The following is a 24841-nucleotide window of genomic DNA, read 5'->3' on the forward strand; positions in this document are numbered from 1 at the left end:
TGGAATGCAGTGGCGCGATCTCAATCTCGGCTCACTACAACCTCCGCCTCCTGGGTTCACGCCATTCTGGCGCCTGCCACCACGCCCGGCTAATTTTTTTTTTTTTGCATTTTTAGCAGAGACAGGGTTTCACCGTCTTAGCCAGGATGGTCTCAATCTCCTGACCTTGTGATCCGCCCGCCTCAGCCTCCCAAAGTGCTGGGACTACAGGCGTGAGCCACCACGCCCGGCCTTCACCATGTTTTTAAAAGGACTTGGTCTTGAACTCTTGGGCTCAAGTGATCCCCCCCGCCTCGGCCTCCCAAAGTGCTGGGATTACAGGCGCGAGTCACCGAGCGCGGCCCAGAGGGGAAAACGTCAAAGCCCAACAGGTGTGACAAATAATGGGCCCCTACGCAGGCCGGGACTGACGCGTGCCTGTGCGCGTGCGCGGGGCGCGGGGTTTTAACACCGCGCGGCCTTCCAGGCTGCCCCCGAGGAAGGCGGGACCGGGCCTATTCCCGCGGTTTAGTCCCGCCATTGGCGGGCGGTTTGAATGACGGAAGTGACGGCGGCTTGGCGATGGCTCTCCCGCAGGCGCAGAAACGGCTGCTGGGCAGCTGATGGGCAGGAGCTTACCAGGCCGGCTTGCTCTGAGCTGCGGCTACTGTGTCCAGGCTCGGGGTTCTCAGGTGAGTGATGGACGCGCCGGCTTCCCAGTCGCCCCGTAGGAGCGCGGCTCCCCGAGCCCAGGAGCTGGGATTGTGCTCCGAAGGAAGGGGATTCTAGGAAGGCGCCTTGTTGCGAACGCAGGTACGGCCCGCGTTTCTCAGGCTCCGCAGGCCGTGGGCCCTGCCCGCGGTCGGGCTGGCGGCTGTAAGGAGTGTCCGGCCCAGACCCGGCAGCTCAGTGCGAGAGGCTTTGCGCGCTCTCCTGGGGTCGGGTCGCGAGAGCTTCCCCGCAGCCTCTCTTGTCCCGGCGCTTCCGTGCCGGGGGAGGGGCGCTTCCCCCGGATCACCCGCGGCCGTGGCCTGCCACCTGGTAGCTGTTAAGAGCCTTGCCTGGAATCGTTTCATGCAGAGAGCGCGCTCTCTTTTGGTGTCTGCCACATTAATCTCTCAGTTATTCAATGCTGTCACAAACTCAGCTTCTAAAACAATGGTAAACTTTTGAGTCTTTAATACTTAGAGTGTATTTGAAGACTTCATGCTAAGTCACGTCGGAACAAACCTGTTGGGGAAGATATTATTATTCCCTTTATACAGTTTAAGAAAACGAGAACAAAGCGACTTAAATGACTTGGCTAGTATCTTCCTGCTAATGAGTGTCAGTGTTGGGTCTTGAACCCAGATCTTCCAAGTTTAGTGTTAATTTTGTGATTACTATGTACCAGGAGCCATTTAATCCTCAGGACGACATCTTGCAAGATAAATAGTATCATCTTCAATGTTGGATAGTAATAAAATGTAGAATTTAAAAATCCGTGTTACTAAGAATAAATAATTAATAAACAAGTAAATGGGGCAGCAGGGAAAACTTCCTTACAGCAGGACTCCGATTGATAATTGTAGAAGGAATAATGGAAATAATACTATTTGGTAAACACCACAGTAGTTGTTTCAGACAAGTCATCAGTGGACACTAAAGTCATTGGGCAAAAGTATGATGAAAAGCATGTTTCTGTAGCCTCCACTCTGTCTTTATGAGATACTTAGAAAGGAAAAGTAGTAACTACAGAGGAGAAACTTGGAGGACATCATCTTAACCAAGTGACCAAAATTCAGCATCATTTACCTCTTGATAGCAGTGCACTGAGAAAGGTGCGTAATCAATTCTGTGGTGTTCTTGCCAAAAAATACATAACCTCAGTTTAATCATAGAATATTAGACAAATCTAAATGGAGGGACATTCAACAAAGTACTTGGCCAGTATTTTCAAAAATGACAAGGTCTTGAAGACAAACTGAGAAACTGTCCCAGATTAAGGGAGACATAATAACGTTGGCATTATGAGAATGTAACTCACATATCTTAATCCCCTGCATTCTGAAATCTCCATTTGCACTGAGGCCATGCTTCCCATGGGCTGCTCCTAGCCACTGACAGTGGCAGGCCTGTTCCTGAGGATCTCCCACAGGCCTTGCTGAACCTTTCTTATAGTGCATGGCTAAAAGGGGTCTACCCATTGTTACTTCTCTCCATTCAGTGTCAGACTTACATTGAAGTCTGAAAATATTTGCAGGTTGACTCCCATCTTAGCATCTGCTTTTTAGATGACCCACAGTTATACAGCAACAAATGCAATGTGTTATCCTTGGATTGGCTCCTGGTCCAGAAAATAGACATTAGTGTGATAACTGACAAAAATTGAATACCATAAAAAATATTGTGGCAGTGTTACTATTCAGATTTTGAAAGGGCAAATGGGAATTCTAAGCCTGAAATTTCCAATTAAAAAAGTTTTAAAAATTTAAAAATTAAGCACACGAGGAAACAGTTATTCTATCGCATTTTAGGAGCTTAAAAATAATAAATGTATGTATGTTTTTGGATAATCCTCTGAGATGAAGTAATGAATACTTAAAATCTGAAATATTAGGGTTTTTTCCTTGTATATTAAAGTAGAAGAATAAAACACACAAATCTGGGTATACCATTTGAGGAATTTTTACATACGTATACACCTGTGTAAACCATCATACATTTCAAAATATAGAATATTTTCAGTACCCCAGCAAGCTTCTTTGTGCCATCTCCGAGTCAGTAACCTCCAGTAAGGCAACTTTATTTTTACCTCTCATGGATTAGTTCTGCTTGTTTTTGAACTTTATATAAATCAATTTTATTGTACTCTTTTGGATCTGGCTTTTTAAAAATTCAGTGATATTATGTCTATGAGATTCATTAGAAATTAGTCTTAATTATTTAAATATGAGTGAATTCTTAGACCTTCAGACAAAATAATAAAGATACATTGTGAGGATTAATCTTGTTCCTTTTTCTTCTTTGTTAAATTCTTTTCTGTTTTTTAAAGTCTCACTCTCAACCACAGCTGAAATAAAATTTTCGCCACTCCACGTTTTTGTGTGTTGGAAAGTTAGGAGCCATTTGGAATAAGGAAACCAGATTCTTCCCTTGGCTCTGCCACTAGATGTTGTCACTCAGGGAAAGTCCTTTAACCCAAGAGACCTTGTTTCTTCATGTATAGCGTGAAAAATATAATCAGTACTTTAGTTACCTTTACCAAAGCCGTGTGAATATTAGATGAGTAGGATGCATTAAAAGATTTTTTAATGCAAGCAGTTCCTCCTTTTTGGCATTAGAGTCTTATTGAAGATAGTGATGATTACGTATAGCTCTGTAGCACTTTACATGAATTAACTTATTGAGTCAGTCAGTCAACACACTTACTGAAGTAACTACCTATGGGCGAGACACTGTTTTTAGGCTATGGACATAAAATGGTGAATAAGTCCATTCTGCCTTCATGAGCTTACATTCTGATGGAGAAGTCACTGGAAAGGTATTAGTCCCTGTTAGGTAACCCCACAGTCTCCTAGCCCCATTGTGTTTACACCTGGTTGAACACATTGTCCATCCATAGTATGTGAAATATTAATATGGTAGTTATTTTTTAAATTTAATTGAATATTAAAATTTTTATTAAAAAACCCATAGCCACTGTCCTTCAATTGTTAGGAATCTAACTAGAAAGAGCAAAATGTAATTTTTGAAAAACTACAGGAGATAATACCAAGACAACGTAAAATTTGTCCCCTTCTGAATGTATAGGTAATAATGTATTAGAGGTGGGCAAATCAGGAGTGGGAAATTGGAACAGGAATTATCAGAGGACAGCTTCGTAAAAGAAGGAGGGCTTAAGCCAGCTTCAGAAAGATGTAAATATTCAGTGACAGATTGCCTGCCTGGTCGTTGTGAGGGAGACCTGAGAAATGTTGACTTGTCTCAGATAAAATGGTCGTGTACTGATGTAAAGTGTCTAATTTTTTGGAAATGGCAGTAATGGGAGCCAGTTAATATCAGAATTACCTGAGGTGGGTATTCAAATTATAGAACTATAGATTCTCATATTTATTCCATTTCTTTCTGTCTCGTTCCCCCAAAAAGGAGCATGTTATAACCTAGGGAGGAGAGAGAGAACACCGAGTGTGAACAGTAGCAACAGAGGAATAGATCTGGGCCGGGCGTGGTGGCTCACCCCTGTAATCCCAGTAATTGGGGAGGCCGAGGCAGGTGGATCACTTGAGGTCAGGAGTTCGAGGCCAGCCTGGCCAACATGGTGAAACCCTGTCTCTGCTAAAAATACAAAAATTAGTTGGGTGTGGTGGCGCATGCCTGTAATCCCAGCTACTCAGGAGGCTGAGGCAGGAGAATCACTTGAACTCAGGAGACAGAGGTTGTGGTGAGCCGAGATTGTATCATTGCACTCCAACCTGGGCAACAGAACGAGACTCCATCTCAAAAAAAAAAAAGGAAAAGAATAATAGATCTGGAAACCTGAACACTTGATACCGCCGAGCAGGTCATTCATGTAAAACTTGCATCACTATAATTATTGAAGAATTGTTTACTGTAGAGTATAGAACATGGGATTGATGTGATTTCAAGAGGCAACAATGACACTTGGTGATCAAGTTATATACAGTAGACTGGGAGTTGAATCTAGGAATGAAGAACCCTTGAAATTGTAGCAACTTTGCTAGTTATGAACAAGTTATAAAAGTTCTAAAGTGTCAAACTGTAGTTTTGAAAACATTTATTCTATGCTAACATCTTTTTAGGTCTTTGTGCTTTTTCACATTTAAGCTCAGTAACCTCTGGAAATGCTAACCAGCAATAAGTCAGGTCCAGATACGCAAGGTAGACAATCTGCTATAGATGGGAGAAAACTTTCCTGAGTAATTCTGATTCAGTCTTCATTTCCCCTTTCCCACCCTTCTGAGTATCACTGATCTAAGTGTGAATTTATAATTGCTGTTTGTAAATAAGTTGGACTTCATTTACTCAAATTTTCCTTGCATGTATATAAACCTTTAAATATCAAAAATATTAACACGAATTTTAAAAATTATTCCCGCCAGACATGGTGGCTCATGCCTGTAATCCCAGCACTTTGGAAAGCCGAGGCAGGTGGATCACTTGAGGCCAGAAGTTCGAGCCATCCTGGCCAACATGGTGAAACCTCATCTCTACTAAAAATACAAAAATTAGCCAGGCATGGTGGCGGGCACTTGTAATCCCAGCTACCCTGGAGGCTGAGGCATGAGAATTGCTTGAAAGCAGGAGGCAGAGGTTACAGTAAGCTGAGATCACACCACTGCACTCCAACCTGGGTGACAGAGCAAGACTGTCTCAAAAAAAACAAAACAACAAAATTCTGATCTTTGCTGCCCTATTTTAATGTTACATTATTTTTATAGACATTTTCCTTTTTAAATTCAGAGTTGTCATACATGAAGTACACAGAAATGAAAAGAAAAGTTGTGAATGCTCGCAAGCTGAGATTGAGTCCTAATGAGGAAGCCTTCATTTTGAAGGAAGATTATGAAAGAAGACGAAAACTAAGATTGCTACAGGTATGACTTATTTGGAATAAAGTTTTAAATTCCTTTCTTCCTCAAATTACTTGTATTCTTTTACATTAGAATGTTCTAAATGTTATATTTAAAAACCTCGTCTGGGTATGCAAGAGCCCTGGTTCTTCAGTATTAACTAGTTTTGGAACACTTGAAAAACAGGCTGAGATGGTAAGCAGATTGTAGAAGAGTTGGAAGATAGGTATTATTTAACTCAAATATTGAAAATTGCTCTTTATCTTTTTTAAAAATGGTCTAATTGATAACAGGAAGCTTAAATGACTGAAGAACACTAATTGGAAAGATTATTAGCTGCTGAAACAAATTTATCAGGAAATTGTAGATAACCCTTTTCTAGAAGTGTTTTTAAAGTCTTTGTGAAGTATGTTTCAGGTACCGTTCTGTCTAGAATCAGAGATGATGTACAACAGAAATGGAGTTCTCACCTGGCTCTATCTATACTCTGGGCTATAGATTTTATTGAATCATATTTATCACTTTAGCTTTTATAGGTTATTAGAGTGATAATGGCAGTCCTTTTGGGAGTGGGTGCTGAATAAAAGCTATCAGTTAGGAGACATTAGATATAGTCTTGAGATTTTTACTTTTTGTACATTCAGATTTTCTGCTTTAAATAGTCCTTATCTAATACAAGATGAGTATCAAGGAGAGTTGACAGACTTAAGAGAATTCATTTGAGTTCCTGTTTCCAAATAGCTTTTCAAAAAAGTTTAAGTGAACTTCCTTTCATATAACCTGTTAAATACGCATTCTTTAGGTTCGAGAACAAGAAAGAGATATCGCCTTACAGATAAGAGAAGACATAAAACAGAGGAGAAATCAACAATTTACACGTTTGGCAGAGGAGCTAAGGGCAGAATGGGAAGAATCACAAACTCAGAAAATACAGAACTTGGAAAAACTGTATTTGGCAAGTTTGAGAAGTATGGGAGAGGGACATCGACAGGCCAAAGAAAATGTGAGATCTTATTTGACTACCCAGTTGTGGCAGTAATATTAGTCAAAAGTAAATTATAGTTGTTGAATGCTTTTCTGATAACATTTTCATGTATTGAATTTCTTTGAGGCAGCTTGAGCTTTTTTATAAATTTAATGGAATTTGTGAATAATAGGCTCATTTCTTACTAAGAGTTATTTCAAGTAAAATCCATGTCAAACAAAATTGGTCTTCCTATGATGTTTAAATTAGCATTATTCTCTTCCAGTACTCCTCTATCTGGGGAAATAATAATGTTCAGAAGTTGTCCACCTCAGGCATTTTAGAGAGATTTGGTGGGGCGAATTCAGATTTCTCATTTCAGTATATTTCCCTTAAACATGTGGTTTGAATGTATATACATTTGGATTTCATTTACTAATAGCAAACATTTTTTGATGACTTTCAGAAACTCATGGTAAGTCTGCCCCATTATTTTGATTTATTGTGATTTATGATGTGGAAATACTACAGTCCCAGAATCAGTCACATACAATAAACAGGCTAATTACAAAAAAAGTAAATCTTTGATATCAACTAGTGAGGAAGAAACTATCTTAAAGATTGAGGCAGTCTGTTTCATGGTGCTTGGTTTTAGCCTGTGTTTTTAGTAATAGTCATTAAGTTCTGACTCAGATTTTTGTGGTTTTATGTGTGCCACATTCACTTTGTGCCTTAGTGCAGTGTTTCCCAAACCTCTGTCATTTGAATATCATGTTCACAATTTTTGCCCTTACTGGGAAACTACCCATATCACTATATATTTGACATTTTAATTTAGATGGACTCTTTTATTACTTACTTTAACCATGTCCTAAGTAGTTCGATATCCTATTTATATTTTTGTAATAATAGGTTAATTGATTGCATTAACTTTACATTAAAATGTTTGTGTTTGTCCCCCCTAATATGGCATATCATCAGTGGTGCTGTTACCATGCTCTGGGAAACACTGCTATAGTATGTAGACAGAAGATGACAAAATTGATAAATCACTTCTGACATCATACGAGATACATTTCTGTTATTCTTGTTTAACATGACATTTTAAGTAATGTATATTTTTAGGAACCTGATTTGGATGCTCTGGCACAGCAGGCAGCAGAAAGGAAAAGAAAAGCAGATTTGAGGCATAAAGAAGCCCTGAAAGTACAGAAAAATAAAAAAGAAATATTAATGAAACAAAAAACCTGGTAAAGTAATAATTTTTACTATAATCTCAACTGAAACTAACATGATTGAAAGTAGAGGATACATAGGATACTGTGTAAGCAAATATTAAACATCACAGTAGCATATTCATTGCATTTGTTAAACTTGATTTAAAAATAATGCTGGGGACGGAGTGATTTGCTTAGGTGAACATAATAACTAATGAGCTTTCTTTTCTAGTTATAGTTTGAGTTCAGCAGCAGTTACTAAGTTTCTGAAGAAATGTATGGCTAGTTCAGAATGCATGTCAACCAATGTCTGTCTCTGATGTAAACATGAAATAAAAATTGATGTGATTAATAACATTAAAAAAGGTTGTAGACTCTGGAAGTCATCAGTATTTTTTGCATGTTGTAAAAATTAAAGGGCCATTCACAGGAAACATGAGTGAAGGAAAGTAAAAAATTAAGGGCCCCGTTACTAGTTAGCAATGGCCATTTTTAACAAAATTTCTGGGTTTTTTTTCACTCTGAAGAACATTGTAAGTTTCTTGGGTTGGTCCCCACCATAGAGCTTTCTGTCTTTAGATAGGCCTCTCTCAATTTCTAAACATTTTCTTAACATGTGTATAGACTCTTCACACATGTAAAGCTTACTGAGGCTGTGGAATCAGACTAGAGGATTTCTGGAGCCTATGACTTGTATATTTTTAACCCAGAGAGTTGTACTGTAATATTATCACTGGTAGATTAATTGATGACATCTCTTGTTTCTTAAGGCATATAAAAGCTCGAAAGGAAGCACTGCTTGTGGAAAAACAGAGATCAGCCAAAATTACAAGTCTGCCACCTCCTCCTCCAACTCTTTTTGAGGTGAGTTCGAGTATTAAGAGGAACTAGGTCATGATTATTCTTGACTGTTATAATTCACTGGAGGTCAGAATGACTACCACTTAATTGTACAAGTCTTCTTGTACAATTAAAAACTTTTACAGGAATATATCGAGTATTTTAAAATAATTCTAGATATCATTTCACCTATAAATACTTTAGTGTGTATCTCTGATGTATAAGGACTTTTTTCTTAGTATAATACTAATATTGTGTCCAATATTATTTAATACCCAGTATTTGTTCACCCTTCCTCAATGATGTCAAAAAAATTTTGTTGTTTGGAAAACTATAATGGTTTTGGTTTTGAAAAAACTTTTAATAATTCTGCCTTTTGAAAAAATACCCTTTATTTGTTGGGGGAAAAAAGCTAGACTATTTGTCCTCTAGACTTTCCCACACTCTGAATTTGGCTTATTTTAAATGGTCAGTATTTTACAGATAAATTAAGTTTCAGTTAAATTAATAAATGTGCATAAGATTATAAAGTATCCAAGTGCGATTTTTAATAAGAAAAGAGGAAAACAATGTTATAAATTAAAAAGAGAGATCTATTTTTTATGGGAGTAAAATGTGTGCTTTTGTGATTTGAAGCTTGTTTTAATTACATTTTTTAAAAATGTAATTAAAGCAGAAAATTTTTAAAATATTTGTTCTCCACATTAGCTTGTTACAGTTATTGAAATGGCTATTTGGATGATTGTCAAAATTACCTAGTTATTTTTATCTGAAAAATTAAATAGAAGTAAACCCACAAATACAGGGATGTCTAATATAGTTGCACATACAAGTATATTCTGTATAAGCATAAGTACCAGATATTCACTTCTTAGACCTTTCAGTTTGTCAGACTTCCTGCTTTTTTACGTTGAGCTATCTACCATGTAACATTTGATCCAACAAAATTCAGACGTAAAAGTCGTATTTCAGTCACTCCCTCAGTACAAAGTGACACGATAAAAGCTAGGCAATATATTATCCATGTTGCCTTTTGATTATCTTTGTATTAATTCTTAGTATTTATAACAAGCCAAAGTCAAAAATTTATAAAAAGCAAACAAATCTCTGTAAGTGCTTTGACAAGCATGAGTTATATCAGTGGGCATGAACTATTTAGTTCTTTTTTTCTTTTGAGACAGAGTCTCACTCTGTCACCCAGGCTGGAATGCAGTGGTGCAATCTTGGCTCACTGCAGCCTCCACCTCCCGGGTTCTAGCGATTCTCCTGCCTCAGCCTCCTAGGTAGCTGGGATTATAGGCACCCACCACCATGCCCAGCTAATTTTTGTGTTTTTAGTAGAGACAAGGTTTCACCATGTTGGCCAGGCTGGCCTTGAACTCCTGACCTCAGATGATTCACCCACCTCGGCCTTCCAAAGTGCTAGGATTACAGGTGTGAGCCACTGCACCCAGCCTAGTTCCTTTTAAGAAAACAGGACATATTCCTCATTTTTCCGTCTGCCAGTTTTCAGAGTGAAGAGTTGGTGTAATAATCAATGCCATTGGTGGTAAATGGGTTTTTTTTTTCCCTTTCTCTTTTGTGACTATCACTGTTAACTTGTGGAGGTTTTTTACTCAATATTACATAGTTCAATTGTAGTCATTATTCTTTTTCTTCTCACTGATGTTTGTAATATCTGAAATTTGGTCAGCAGGAGAGTCTTGAAGTTGTTTCTTGCATCCCCGTGACTCCATGAGCATTTCCTTGCAAATGGCTCAGCAAATGACCTTAATTTACTCTGGCTTAATTTACTGTGTCCCGTATCTGGTATCTCCAAAGACCCCTGATTCTTTTTAGTGGAGAAATGGTACTTACAAATAAGATCTGGGTGACTGCATTCTTGTTTCACTAAAAGGCATTATTTTAGAAAAATCCATTAGCCAAGCCAATAAAGGTGTTTGGGATAAGGCAGTGTTTCTGAATGTCTTGAGATGGTTGTGAATTTATCACATAGAAGGGAGGGACAGGATTGTGGTTTGGGAAAAACTAGGTTGTGGGGTATTTGGGGGCCAGGGAAATGCACCATATAAGAACACTGTGTCACATACACAGGATATAGATGCATCTGTATCACTGTTTCTTCAAGCAGATAAAAATAGAAATGCTGAGAAGCCTGAGGAAATAAACCTAGACTATTTAGTCTTCTCAAACCAAGGTCTTTCCTTAGTTAATTTAAGAAAATATTATTTTTTGAGGGAGCTGTTTACATGGTGAAGAGAATTGATACTTCTTGTGTACCTAACAATTTAGTTATGTCAGGTTTTTTTTATTCGTATGTAATTTAATCACATTAGCCCTGCATGTTAGATATTTCCATGTAACAAATGATGAAAATTGAAGGTCAGAGTTTAAGTAACGTAACCAAAGTCCTTTAATAGGTAAGTGCGAGAACCAGAGTTTATGTCAACGTCAAATTCTATAAAACTCATGATCTTTTTACGGTGACACTTAGCTTCCCATGAATATACTTCTTCAGAGTTCTTGCTGTTAAAGTTAACTACTTATGTACTAAAGTCTAGAAATGTAAACAACCACAGTCTTTTCATAGGTCTGTTAAAGAATGAAATTCATATTGAAAACCCTGAGATGCTATGAAGACTTCTCATATATCTATACCAGATGCAAGAGAAAAATGAGCTTTGTTTTATTCTTCCCTTGCTTACACCTTTTTTGTTGTTGTTTGAGATAGGATCTCACTGTGTTTCCCAGGCTAGAGTGCAGTGACTCTTCACCAGCGCCATCATAGCTCACTGCAGCCTTGAACTCCTGAGCTAAAGCAATCCTCCTGCTTCTGCTTCCTGAGTAGCTGTGACTACAGGCATGTGCCACAGTGCCTGGCATTTTTTTTTCTTGTTTTCCATTGCTGCATGAGCCAGTGTCAGCTACTGCAGAGTAGAAGGCTGGTTTTGTCCTGTACTTGGGTAGATAAAGCTAGAAATAGTTAGTGTGGAGCAAAACTAAGGCTGGAAGATAGAACACGGGAAGTAAATTGAGTGATTAAATTATTAACAGATCATCCTAATTCTGCCAGGCTAAGGACTGATTTCACTAAAAACTTAGGTGCAATTCATTGGAAATCCTGTTATAATCAATAAGGATTCATAGTAATTGAAATCTCAAATTGTGATCCCAATTTTGGGAGGATTCCAAATTCAATCTATACATAATTGCCTTTACTCTGGAAGTACTGGTGCTTTAAAATGTGTAAACTGACTCACATTTGTATATCAAATTACATAATTTTAGAGACTTGTTTTCTTCAGAGTTCTTCCTTGTCAAGAGTCCTATGGTTTATTTTTTTCAAGGCATTGATTTAACAGCTACTAAGATTCTTTGTAGAGTGAAGCATTCTAATGTGTACTACCATCTCTGAATTTTTGTTTTGTGACCAGTTTCTTACTGAACTTTAATATTAACTAGTTAAAGTTGGGTGTGGTGGCACCTGCCTTTAATCCCAGCTACTTAGGAGGCTGAGGTGGGAGGATTCCTTGAGCCCAGGAGTTCAAGACCAGCCTGGGAAACATAGCAAGACCCTGTCTCAAATATATATATGTATATGTGTATATATATGCTAGTTAATGTTTTCATTAGTGGTCAGTTTAATTCTTTACCTGAATGATAAGACCCTAAATAAGGTCCTCTGTTGTACATATCTGGATGTATTTCCAGGTACTTGCCAATTAGTTATCTTCTGACTGGTCTAGGTAATTCTCAACTTTGGCTGTACATTTATCACCTGTGAAACTTTTTTTTATTTTTTATTTTTTGAGACAGAGTCGTACTCTGTCACCCAGGCTGGAGTGCAGTGGTGTAAGATCGGCTCCCTGCAACCTTTGCCTCCTGGGTTCAAGTGATTCTCCTGCCTCAGCCTCCCAAGTAGCTGGGATTACAAGTGTGTGCTACCGTGCCCGGCTAATTGTTGATTTCTAGTAGAAAAGGGGTTTCTCCATGTTGACCAGGCTGGTCTCAAACTCCTGACATCAAGTGATCTGCCTGCCTTGGCCTCCCAAGGTGCTGGGATTACAGGTGTGAGCCACAACGCCTGGCCACAGCTTTTTAACAGCGCTAATACTGGGCTCTGTTCTTAAAAACTTGTTAAAAGCTACTCAGGTAAGAAATAAGTTCTCAGATAAGAGAAAGTTTCTCAGATAAGAAAAAAGTTCTTAAAAACTACTCAACTAATTCTGCTTACATTAGCCTGTTCACTTTTACTTGGATTTTCTTAATCCCCCCTTCTTTTTTTTTTTTTGTTTGTTTGTTTTTTGTTTGTTTGTTTGTTTTGAGACAGAGTCTTGCTCTGTCACCCAGGTTGGAGTGCAGTGGCACACTTGGCACACTTTTGGCTCATTTTGCATCATTGCAGCCTCTGACCCCTGGTTCAAGCAGTTATCTTGCCTCAGCCTCCCTAGCAGCAGGGATTACAGGTGTGCGCTACCATGCCTGGCTAATTTTTGTATTTTTAGTAGAAATGGAGTTTTACCATGTTGGCTAGGCTGGTCTTAAACTCCTAACCTCAAGTGATCCACCTGCCTCAGCCTCCCAAAGTCCTGGGATTACAGGTGTGAGCCACCGCGCCCAGCCCCTTCTTGTCTTTTATATTGTTTCTTTTCACTTGAGTCCTCCTCATCATTCCACATTCATATATGTTATAGCTAAAACTGGTTAATTCTGAACCTATTCTTATTTAAACTTTTCTCCCTCCCAACCTGTGTTGCATTCGTGATGTCATTGAATTAGCCAGGCATGATGGTACATGCCTGTAGTCCTAGCTATGTTAGGCTGAAGCATAAGGATCACTTGAGCCCAGGAATTGCAGTGAGCTATGGTCATGCCTCTGTACTCTGGCCTTGTCAACAGGCCTTAAAAAAATTAAAAATGCTTTTTATACATTAATTGATTCTCACAGTAATTGTCACAATGATCATATGGTATAGCAATAGCTATAAATCCACTTTTCTTAAGGAAGCTGAGGGACAGAAAAGTTGAGGGACTTTGCTAACTTTTCACTACTAGGATATAATACAGAAGACATCCGGCAGAAGTGTTAGCATTTCTTTCTGGATATTTTTTTCATCATGTTATCTGTAAAATGCATGGTTTATTATTTAACTTATGTGTAATTGTTAGAACTTCTAGTTGTTAGAACTGTTACTGTGAGCTCTTTGAAGCCAGCAGCCATTCTTTTATTTTACTTCTCATTGTCGTTCACAATGCCTTGTGTAATGTTTAACACATAGTAGGCACTTAATATTGTCAATTTAGTTAATTAATTAACATCAGTGTGTGATAGGTTGTGATGGGTTGAATCTGCCTTTACTACAAAATACAGGAAAGAGAAGGGGGAAGGTAGTTTACTTCATTCTTCTGAGAGTTGTTTTGTTCTGGAATAAGTGTAATTTAAATATATTGGCAAGTGTTTCAGGAACAAAACTCAAAATACATCATTAAACATTGAGAAAATAAGACTGGTGTGAACTACAGTAGAATTTTTGTGATTAGATATGGAAAAGGACATAATGAGGCATGTTGTTTTCTTATAAATATAATGAAATGATTTTCATTTCACTTGATGGCCTATAAGCCCTTCTAATAGATTCAGGAGATTTAAAGATGAAATTTCTCTATATATAACTTAAAAATTGAGATGAATAAAGCACATTGATTAGTTAGCGACACCTTGAAGATGATTTGAAATACTGATGAGTCTGGTACTTTTATTAAAATTTGAAGTAATTTAACTAAAAATTTGATTTCATTATGAGCAGATTTTAGCATGTTTTGGATGCGGAGAACTCAATAAAATACAAAATAACTTTTTTTGCATTGGATTCAGCTTTCAGTGAAAATTAATGCTTTTAACTTATTTTTTTATGTTCTCGTTTCCAGAACATTGAAGTAAAAAGAATTTCTGCAGTCAAAACCAATAGTTCTACCTACCACCATCTTCACACTTTTGTGAGTAGAGAGACAGACACAAAACAGGTGATTGACTTATTGTTTCTTCATGCCCTCGATTTATTATTTCTGTGTGCATTGAATTGAATTATATCTTAATTATATTATGGTGTTCCCAGATTTCAAAATTTGTACAATTGGTAATAATAATCAAAAACCTTTTAAATGCTTTGAATTTTTATGTCAGGCATATGATGGTTTAGTATGAATTAAAGAAACTAGTTGACTATTTAAATGGTTATATTTTAAAATAACAGATTTTAAAGCTTTTTTCAATCGTAAAATATTACATGCTATTTGTGAAAAATTTGAAACTATACACATAAGTGTAAACTATTGGGAAAACACCAGTTCTGTCATCAAAGTGGAATATGGTTAATGTTTTAATAAATTCATTATAACTTTTATTTAAATATAAACATATACACACTTTTCAAAACATGATTTTTAGTAGCCACTTAATATTTCATCGTACCATTTATTTAATCATTATTTTTTGCTTCTGTAAGTAATCATTATCTTGCACATTTTTATCCACATCTCTGATTATATATAAATTCCTAAAAGAGAAAGTATTGGCTCCAAACTGTGTAACATTTGATACAGATCATTAAATTGCTTTTTAAAAGCATCAACAACATAGGAGAATGGCCACCTTACCATAACCTTGTCTGCACGGAATATTGTGTTTTAAAAATTATTGCCAGTCTTAAGAGTAACAAATGATATATTGTTATTATAATTGCTATTTCTCTGTGTCAATGGGGGTTTTAATTTTTTTCATGTTGAATATATTTGGCTACTAGGAAAATAAATTTTATAACATTCCTGTGGCATTTAGAATGCAACAAATACACATTTTGGTTGACTGCTTAATAGCAGGTATTAAAAGCAATATTCAGTTAAGAACTAAAATGAATATCACAGAATGAACTTCTAAGATGCAAGAGTAAATCTGAGATTTATTTAAAATTGTAAAGTATTATTTCATTTTCAACATTATAATGTAGGAACAATAACTTCAATTTGTTGCTAAATGCTTTACTATTCACTGCATTTTTGTGATATTAAAAAGATGTTACCTTTTAACTAAGATTGATGATGAATTATTTTTTTACCTAACTCCATCAGCATAGGGTGCTGCTGGTATCAAATTAATATCCATAAGCTTTCTTTTTTGATAGTAACTAGAAGACCTACCTCCTTTTCAATTTTTGGACTTAAAAATTAGATCAGTAGTTACAATGATAAAGGGTTAGAAAAAAGTTAGGGACCACAAACAAATTTTATTTCTAACAGTTTTATGAAAGTGGTCCCACAAACTAAAGCTTTGTGTAGTTTGGAGATATGATTTCTGAATATTTCCAGAAATAGATTTATTACTGTACACCTTCTTATTCGAATATTTTCTTTTATTTGCTGCTTTACTCCATCACTTAGGAAAAATCTGTCCTTAAACCTTGGATTTAAAATGTGATGATTAATGTGTTTGGCTTTCAAGATAAAATTACCTCAGTTTTCATCTGCACTCAGCTCACATGCACAATAATTTTAGCATCTTCCCTGGAGGAGAACGATATGATCTTTATAGCAGGTATCATATAAAAAATATTTGCACTCTTGGCATATATGTTTGGGTATTTTTCTTTAGCAGCTTTCTGCAAACAAACTTTCATTTGTTCAGTCAGACTTGTTAGCACATAAGAGCTGCTATTGTGTGTGTGTGTGCTGGGATTACAGGCCTGAGCCACCGCGCCCGGCCTGAGGTTTCCTTTTTTTTTATGTTTGAGACGGAGTCTTGTCCTGTGTGTGTGTGTTTTTAACATCCTGATAAAGTAATTCCAAAATCTCTTGTATGTCATAATATATATCTTTGGCTGAAGAAGAATTATGAAAGTGACCTGCTGTAGTCCTACTTACAGCCAGTAGTTGTCTACATTTTGCTTTGTTACATTCGCTACCTCTACACACAACTAAACAAAACATCATATGCTTAGAAGTCCTACGTTACTTATTCATAGCCTTCATCATGTCTATTCTTTGTCAGTGACAGTTACATAGCACTTTTTTCAAATGAATTTTGCATTCTGAAAATATTTCTTGAATCAGATTCACTATATTGTTTGTGGTGAGACCCAGAAATGTCTGCAGAAAAGTGCAGCTGAATCAGTTAAATTCATCATCGATGTTCCATGCTCTATTGTATCTAAAAAGATTTCTGTCCAAATATCTGATGTGCAAAATGCAGAAATGTATTTATCAATAGCATTTATCATTCATATATCTTTGATCTTCAAATACTGAAAATAGAATCTAACATTATTTCAACCAGATTTATGGTTATGTTTTTAATTACATTGACACAAATCTATAGGGGATTGTCTATATTCCTAAAGCTGTATTACAAATCTTGTTTTGAAGTATGATCAATAAGAACAAAATTTGTTTGTGGTCCCTAACTTTTTCTCTGACCCTTTATTCATATCCTTTATATGACTTTTTATATCTGGGCTGATATTTACCATTCATGTTGTATGCTATTTTGAAATTTTTCCTTTCTTTAAAATTTTGGTTTACCAAAATTGACATACTGCTTTTAATTTATCTTCAAGAGATGTGAAGAATTCATAAACAACTTTTTTCTTGAAAACCTCATGGCTGAAATGGATTGAAATATTGTTCTCAGAGGTTATTTTATTTAATATACATATTGATATACTAAATACTTCTAGAGATTATAATTTTGATTTAATCTAACTTTTTTGATCTTGCCTGATGTTATTTAGTTTTGCATGAATATTTAGTGGCTCAAAGAGGATATATTTTTGATAAATTTGTTTGGCCAGTGTACTCCTTGTTAATTTATTAACCGTCAATCTCTTTACCTATTTATTTACCTCTTTACCTCACCATTTGAGAATTTTTAATAATCTTACACTTGAAGTTAACAGCTTTCTTGGTCGTCATTAATTGTTGCAACTGGCTGGCAGAATTTCAACATACAAAAGACAGAAAAAGACTTTTACTGCTGGTTACGTTTAGAATATTTACCTATACTTGAAAGTGAATATTCAGATAATAAAAGTAAATCCAGGCTGGATGTGGTAGCTTACTCCTGTAATCTCAGCACTTTTGGAGGCCGAGATGGGAGGATTGCTTGAGACCAGCCTGGTGAACATAGCAAGACCTCATCTCTTTAAAAAAAAAAAGAAAAAAGTAAATCCAGACTCTGTGCCCCTTTCTCTTTTTGTATTATTTATGTTAATGAGATTTATGGGTATTTACCTTTCAATACTGTCATTTTAATGAGGTTTCCTTTTTTTTTTTTTTTTTTTTTTATTTTTTTTTATTTTTTGAGACGGAGTCTCGCTCTGTCGCCCAGGCTGGAGTGCAGTGTCCGGATCTCAGCTCACTGCAAGCTCCGCCTCCCGGGTTCACGCCATTCTCCCACCTCAGCCTCCTGAGTAGCTGGGACTACAGGCGCCCGCCACCTCGCCCGGCTAGTTTTTTGTAGTTTTTAGTAGAGACGGGGTTTCACCGTGTTAGCCAGGATGGTCTCAATCTCCTGACCTCGTGATCCACCCGTCTCGGCCTCCCAAAGTTCTGGGATTACAGGCTTGAGCCACCAAGCCCGGCCTGAGGTTTCCTTTTTTTTTATGTTTGAGACGGAGTCTTGTCCTGTCGCCCAGGCTGGAGTGCAGTGGTACAATCTTAGCTTACTGCAACCTCTGTCTCTCCAGCTCAAGCAATTCTCCTGCCTCAGCCTCCTGAGTAGCTGGGATTATAGGTGCCCAACCACCATGCCTGGCTAATTTTTCTGTTTTTAGTAGAGACAGAGTTTCACCGTGTTGGACAGTCTGACCTCAGGTGATCCGCCCACCTCAGCCTCCCAAAGTGCTGGAATCACAGGCATGAGCCACCACGGCCAGCAAGAGATTTCTTTTCTTACAAAGTGATGGAGAAATATGTTTGGAGGAGTATAACCTAATCTGGTTTAAAATGAGTAACTCATAAAACTTTATACTAACAATTTGATCACTTTCATAGATACATGCCGTTGATAATTGTGGGCATTTTAAAATATAACTCTTCTTATATTTAATTTTATATATGTAGAAAACATGATTTCAAGGTTGTTTTGTTTTTTAGTTATTGCTTGTCTCACACTTTAAAACTTTTGCCTAAAATTTTTTAATGACTGCTAGCCAGATGCTCATTTGGCTGCTGAAGAGGAAGCTAAACGATTGGAAGAGCTACAAAAACAGGCAGCACAAGAGAGAATGGAACGGTTTGAAAAGGCACATGTACGGGGATTCCAAGCGATGAAGAAGATCCATTTGGCTCAAGTAAGACTTAAATTCTACCCGTGACCATTACTGATGGACTTACTAATAGCATTGCAGGACTGATTAGTGAATGAGCTCAAAGAAAGGTGGGAAGGGTGGGTGTTCAATATAGTCTCTGATTCATATAATTTCAAGTTTCCCAACTTTCTTTGCCCTCCCATTTCAAGTTCTGATTGGGTTAAGCTATTCTCCCAGTGTATTGCTGTTCTAAAAATTTTACTAATGAATTTATTAAAAGTTTAATATTTCAATATGTCCAAAAACAACCTGGGAAAAAAATCACTTTCCTAATTTAATTATTTAAGTAGCATATGTGCTCTATAAATTTGAGGATTCAGTTCATTAAATATGCATTGAGCAAGGCACTTTCTGGTTTTGTAGAATGTTGTTTCAAAAATAAAGTCATGATCCTTGCTACCGCAGCTTTTAAAAAGTGACCATAGGCCACGCATGGTAGCTCATGCCTGTAATCTCAGCACTATGGGATGTCAAGCCAGGCAGATCGTGTAGGCCCAGAAGTTTAAGACCAGCTTGGGCAACATGGAGAAACCCCGTCTCTACTTAAAACAGAAAAATAAGCCAGGCGTGGTGGTGTGCGGCTGTGGTCCCAGCTACTCGGGAGGCCAAGGTGGGGGGAGGATCACCTGAGCCCGGGACAAGGAGATTGCTTTGAGCTGAGATCACACCACACCACTGGACGCCAGCCTGGGCCACAGAGTGAGACCCTGTCTCAAAAAAAATTTAAGAAGTGACTGTCAAGTCCAGTCAAGGTAGCTCATGCCTGTCATCCCAACATTTTGGGAGGCGAAAGCGCTTGAGCCTAGGAGTTCAAGACCAGGCTGGGCAACAAGGCGAAACCCTGTCTTTACCAAAAATCCAAAAATTAGCCAGGCATGGTGACCTGGGACTACAGAGTCAATACAGTCAGTCCCAATTTGGGACTGTATTGTAGCCTGGCACCTCATTTCCCGAGAAGGCTGAGGTGGGAAGATTGCATAAAAATGATTCATCTTATTAGAAGTCTGATTTTATTTTCTGAATTTGACTAATGCATTTGGATGTTTTAAATACCCATCTTAGGAGTAAGTTTTTAAGTACTTCTTAAAAATGCTTTGGAAATTAAATTTTCTTATGAAAGTTTATTTTTATAGTTTGAACTAAATCATGAGCTTCTCCCTTAAATTTTTAGCTTTTATAAACTAGGAGTGAATTATGATCAAAATAACTGAATGTCTGAATTATTATCAGTAATTCTCCCCATCTAAGGTTTAAACCTATAGTAAAACAGACACAAAAAGCAGTCATAAATTGAACAGATTCTTCCATAAAAGCAGTAGTGTTTAGTAGTTAAGCAAGTGGGCTCCACAGTCATTCTGCCAGGATTTATCTCTCTCCTTCACCAGTCAGCTGTTTGATCTCAGGCAGATTAGTTAAACTCTCTGAGTTCTGTTTCATGTGTTTTTTTTTAGATGGAGTCTCACTCTGTCACCCAGGCTGGAGTGCAGTGGCGGGATCTTGGCTCACTGCAACCTCCTCCTTGCAGATTCTAGCAATTCTCCCGCCTCAGCCTCCTAAGTAGCTGGGACTACAGGCACGCGACACCACACACAGCTAATTTTTTTTTTGAGACAGAGTCTTGCTCTGCCTCCCAGGCTGGAGTGCGGTGGTATGATCTTGGCTCACTGCAACCTCCACCTCCCCGGGGTCAAGCGATTCTCCTGCCTTGGCCTCCCGAGTAGCTGGGACTACAGGCACATGCCACCACACTTGACTTATTTTTGGATTTTTAGTAGAGATGGAGTTTCACCATCTTAGCCAGGGATGGTCTCTATCTCCTGACCTCATGATCCGCCTCCCCAGCCTCCCAAATTGCTGGGATTACAGGCATGAGCCACTGTGCCCGGCCAATTTTTTTGTATTTTTAGTAGAGATAAGGTTTCACCATGTTGGTCAGGCTGGAACTCCTGACCTCAAATGATATGCCTGCCTTGGCCTCCCAAAGTGCTGGGATTACAGGTGTGGACCACCAAGCCTGGCTGGATTTTTTTTGTTTTTTGTTTTTTAACCTCCCCTGCCACACCTCTCCTGATCATCTGTTTTGTGAGGATTAAATGAGTTTAGTAAAGCCTTTAGAAATGTACCTGGAATTTTATAAGCTCAGTAAATGTTAGTGGTAGGGGTCATTGTTATAAATAATCCAAAAAAAAAATATGCTAGCTTGCAGTGAGCTAAAATAGTATACTTACTGAAATAACTTTAGATAATTAGAATCTTAGTACAAATGAAATAAGTTCATTTATAATTTTATTCTTTTTCAGGGCATGGCAAAAAAATTCATCCTCAAAAGACAAAATAGTTAAAACTTTAGAAAAGAATAAGTAATGTATATATGTTATCACTTTTTAATTTATTTTTATTTATTTTTTAATAAAGAGTCTCACTCTGTTGCCCAGAGTGGAGTTCAGTGACACAATCTCGGCCCACTGCAACCTCTGCCTCACAGGTTCAAGCGATTCTCCCGCCCCAGTCTCCCAAGTAGCTGGTATTTAAGGCACGTGCCATCACGCCTGGCTAATTTTTGTATTTTTAGTAGAGACGGGATTTCGCCATATTGGCCAGGCTGTTATCAAACTCCTGACCTCAGGTGATCTGCCTGCCTCGGCCTCCCAGAGTGCTGGGATTACAGGCATGAGGCACTGTACCCGGCCCATTACCACTTTTTGAATGCAGGATTTCTCTATGTTATAGTAGACTTAATGTTCCTTATATAAGAAGGTTGTTTAAAAACCATGCAATCTCACTGCTAATAGAGGATTTCATTTTTCCTATCTGAACCTTTTTGCTGCATACTGTATTGTGGCCTGGGACCTTATTTCCTTCTAGTGTCTATATTAACTAATATTTGACTTCTACCTGCTTCTCCAGTTTTATCTTCTTTCCCTAATCATCCTTGCCTTACATACCCTAGCTATAGTGAACAGTGTACTGTTTTCTGAATATCCCATGCCTTCGTCTCCATACTGTTTTGCTACAGTTTTTTCTTACATGGACTCATTGTCTTTCACCCACTTTTGTCTGGCTAAATCCTTATCGCAAGAAATGAGAATTCTTGCCTTGTTCTCCTTCCTTCTACCACCAAAATTCCATTAGATAACCTCACTAAAACACTGATTAAACTTTCATATTAGCCATACTCTTTAAGCTTAAAGAAATATATTCAGATCTCCTTTAATAATGGAAATTCATAAGAATGTGAGGTAACAAGAAATATTCTATGTTAAGCCACAGTCAACTCTGGGTCTTGGTGCTTACCTCAGATAGGTATATGGAGAACTGGAACAAAATACATCACGAGAGCCATGGTAACTTATATAGAAATTAACTTCATGACTTTCCTCAGAATGGAAAACTGTAGCTGGCAGACACTTTTTGCAGCTAATGGCCTAACCAGTACCACTTTTTCAGAGTACTTATAACATAATACTACTTGTTTGTTGGTCTTACTACTAGGGAACTAGGGTAGGGTTGAGATTGTGTCCCTAGCACTTAATGTGGTATCTGGTATTCAACAAATAATTGTTGAATGAGTAAATGTCTGTCTGTTGGCTGAACAAATAATAGAGGAGAGGAGAGAAGCTTAGACCCTGATCCTCATTTCCCCTACCTGCAACACTGTTAATATTACCATACAAAGTTTGTGACTCAGTTTTTGTTAATTCTCTTTATTCTTGAAGAATCAGGAGAAACTAATGAAAGAACTCAAACAGCTACAGCAAGAGGACCTGGCACGTAGGAGACAGACTGTAGCACAAATGCCACCACAACTAGTTGAACTTCCATACAAACGCAGTGAAATGAAAGAAGACTGGCAGAGAGAATTGGAATTTGCCTTTGAAGATATGTACAATGCAGACAGGAGTAAGATATTTTCAGTAGGGCTTTCAGTAGTGGTTTTAACGTTTTGGTGGGAAAATATGTTTGTAATGATAAAGCAGTTTTTATCTTGAAATGAGTTCTCAATTTGAAGGAGGCCCCCCATAGTTTAGATTGAGACATTACTGTGACCTTTGCAATTTTGTGATCCAGTTATTTTTAATCATTTTGGAATGGAAACATGTCTCTATTTTTCTTTTTTAAGAGGTGAAAGGGAATCTGATTCTGCACCTTGAACCAGAGCCCTTGCCCACTGTGACTGATCAGATTCAAGATGAAGAGCTGAACCTTTCAATGGAACAAGAAAATTTGGGTGCAGCTGAAGACCTTCCAGTGACAGAAGCTGAAATAATATGTTCTAGTGAAACAGATGGTAAAAACCCTTCTGAGCTAAATATTACAATATTTCACAGGAAAAGAAATGCTAACCATTAGCCAGCAGTTAGGAAAATCTGGTATGATTTAAGTGCAAGCAATGAGTAATACTGATGGGATCGGTAGCTAAAGGAAACAATGTTTTTATATATCCATCACTGATGATCCTTTTTCATATGTGTAGGAGGAAAGTTTATTCAGACGTACAGATGATCTGAAGATTTTCAGGTTATTTGAGTTAGGTGCTCAATTCTGAATTCATTTGAAAGATGGTATGGTAAACATACCTGATAGCAATAACTTCAGCATATCCTGAGAATGACCCTATGTGGCATACACACCTGAATGTGTGTTCTAAGCTAGGGAATCTGGGAATAGCCAACCTGGAGATTCTTTCTTGTCTATGAGGAATACCTGAGCCCCTGTCCCATCCTATGGAACATGAGCCACACAGAGGATCAAGGTATCAAGTTTTGGGTTGAATGAAAGTCGTCAGGTGGAGGTCATTAGGAAAAGGGTACTAAGTGACAGTGCTATTTAAACGGCATGCTTTTTGCAAGCAGTTGCAGTTCTTCTGTCCAGCCTGCTGCCACTGGACTCCCCCTTGTATGTATGCCCTCAGTGAAACCCCGTATCTCATTGACTAGCTCTGGATCTCTTATTTGGCCTCTTGAATCTGGTGCCATCCCTATTTGAGTGAGTAGAGATTCAGCACAACAAAGGTCAGCACAGACTTGTCAGATCATCAGAGATCCTACTGGTATTCAGTTATTTCTAGGTACTTTGTGTGTAATGATGGATAGCACAAATTTTGATCTCTCAAACATCTCTATCTCCAACATTCTGAACTTTTTTACTTGACCGTCCCATAGTTAAAACTCCATGTCGAGCAATAAATTTATGATCTTCTCTTGCCTACTGAAACAGTCTCTACCTATCTTTTCTATCTTAGTGAATGGTATCACAGTCTGTAGTTACCCAAGCCAGACCACTGGGAGTTACCTTTAACACTTTCCTTTTACCTGCATGTCTCCTTAAAGACCAAGTCCTCTTCACGGATTTAAGCTATTTTTGCCCCATATCTAGTGGTATTGCCTTTGTTTAAAACCACTCAGGGTTTCTTATCGTCTTCGCCCTATACCCTGAACATAGCCTTTTGGGATTCCAACTTAATGTAGGCCTCCCATTAGACTCCTCAAGTAAGGGCTCTAGGCCTTATTCACGTCTCCTATGCCTACATTGTTGTCCAAACAGAAGCCTAAGGTTACTACCAGCAACTGGGGGGAAAAAAAGCAGCAGTGGCTTAAGGTTACTGTGTTTTGACTTTGGCGTAAGTTTGGCAGAAGATGGTTTTCAGGACTGACTTGCCTTCCCTCCAAGCTTTCCACTTAAATTTCATTTCTGTCCGCTGCAGAACCTTTTCTTTTCATGCTAGGTCAGCAGTGTCTTTTGTTTGTTTGTTTTGAGACAGTCTTGCTCTGTTGCCCCAGGCTGGAGTGCAATGGCACGATCTTGGCTCACCACAACCTCCACCTCCCGGGTTCAAGCGATTCTCCTGTCTCAGCCTCCCGAGTAGCTGGGACTACAGCCACACATCACCATGCCTGGCTAATTTTT

The 24841-nt window shown here is 37.9% G+C and overlaps 1 protein-coding gene across 1 annotated transcript in view; it reads left to right on the forward strand.

Annotated features, from left to right (window-relative positions):
* Nucleotides 1-546: 546 nt before the first annotated feature.
* CEP295 (centrosomal protein 295kDa) overlaps nucleotides 547-24841 on the forward strand; it is a 70263-nt gene continuing 45968 nt past the window's right edge. The window contains exons 1-9 of the mRNA XM_011995011.1: nucleotides 547-671; nucleotides 5443-5576; nucleotides 6355-6555; nucleotides 7642-7766; nucleotides 8504-8597; nucleotides 14502-14597; nucleotides 18776-18916; nucleotides 22651-22834; nucleotides 23055-23222. Coding sequence (XP_011850401.1) covers nucleotides 5454-5576; nucleotides 6355-6555; nucleotides 7642-7766; nucleotides 8504-8597; nucleotides 14502-14597; nucleotides 18776-18916; nucleotides 22651-22834; nucleotides 23055-23222 — 1132 coding nt within the window. The 5' untranslated portion in view covers nucleotides 547-671; nucleotides 5443-5453. The remainder of the gene's footprint in view (nucleotides 672-5442; nucleotides 5577-6354; nucleotides 6556-7641; nucleotides 7767-8503; nucleotides 8598-14501; nucleotides 14598-18775; nucleotides 18917-22650; nucleotides 22835-23054; nucleotides 23223-24841) is intronic.

This window comes from Mandrillus leucophaeus, unplaced genomic scaffold, assembly GCF_000951045.1.
Source record: "Mandrillus leucophaeus isolate KB7577 unplaced genomic scaffold, Mleu.le_1.0 Scaffold465, whole genome shotgun sequence".
NCBI lineage: Eukaryota > Metazoa > Chordata > Mammalia > Primates > Cercopithecidae > Mandrillus > Mandrillus leucophaeus.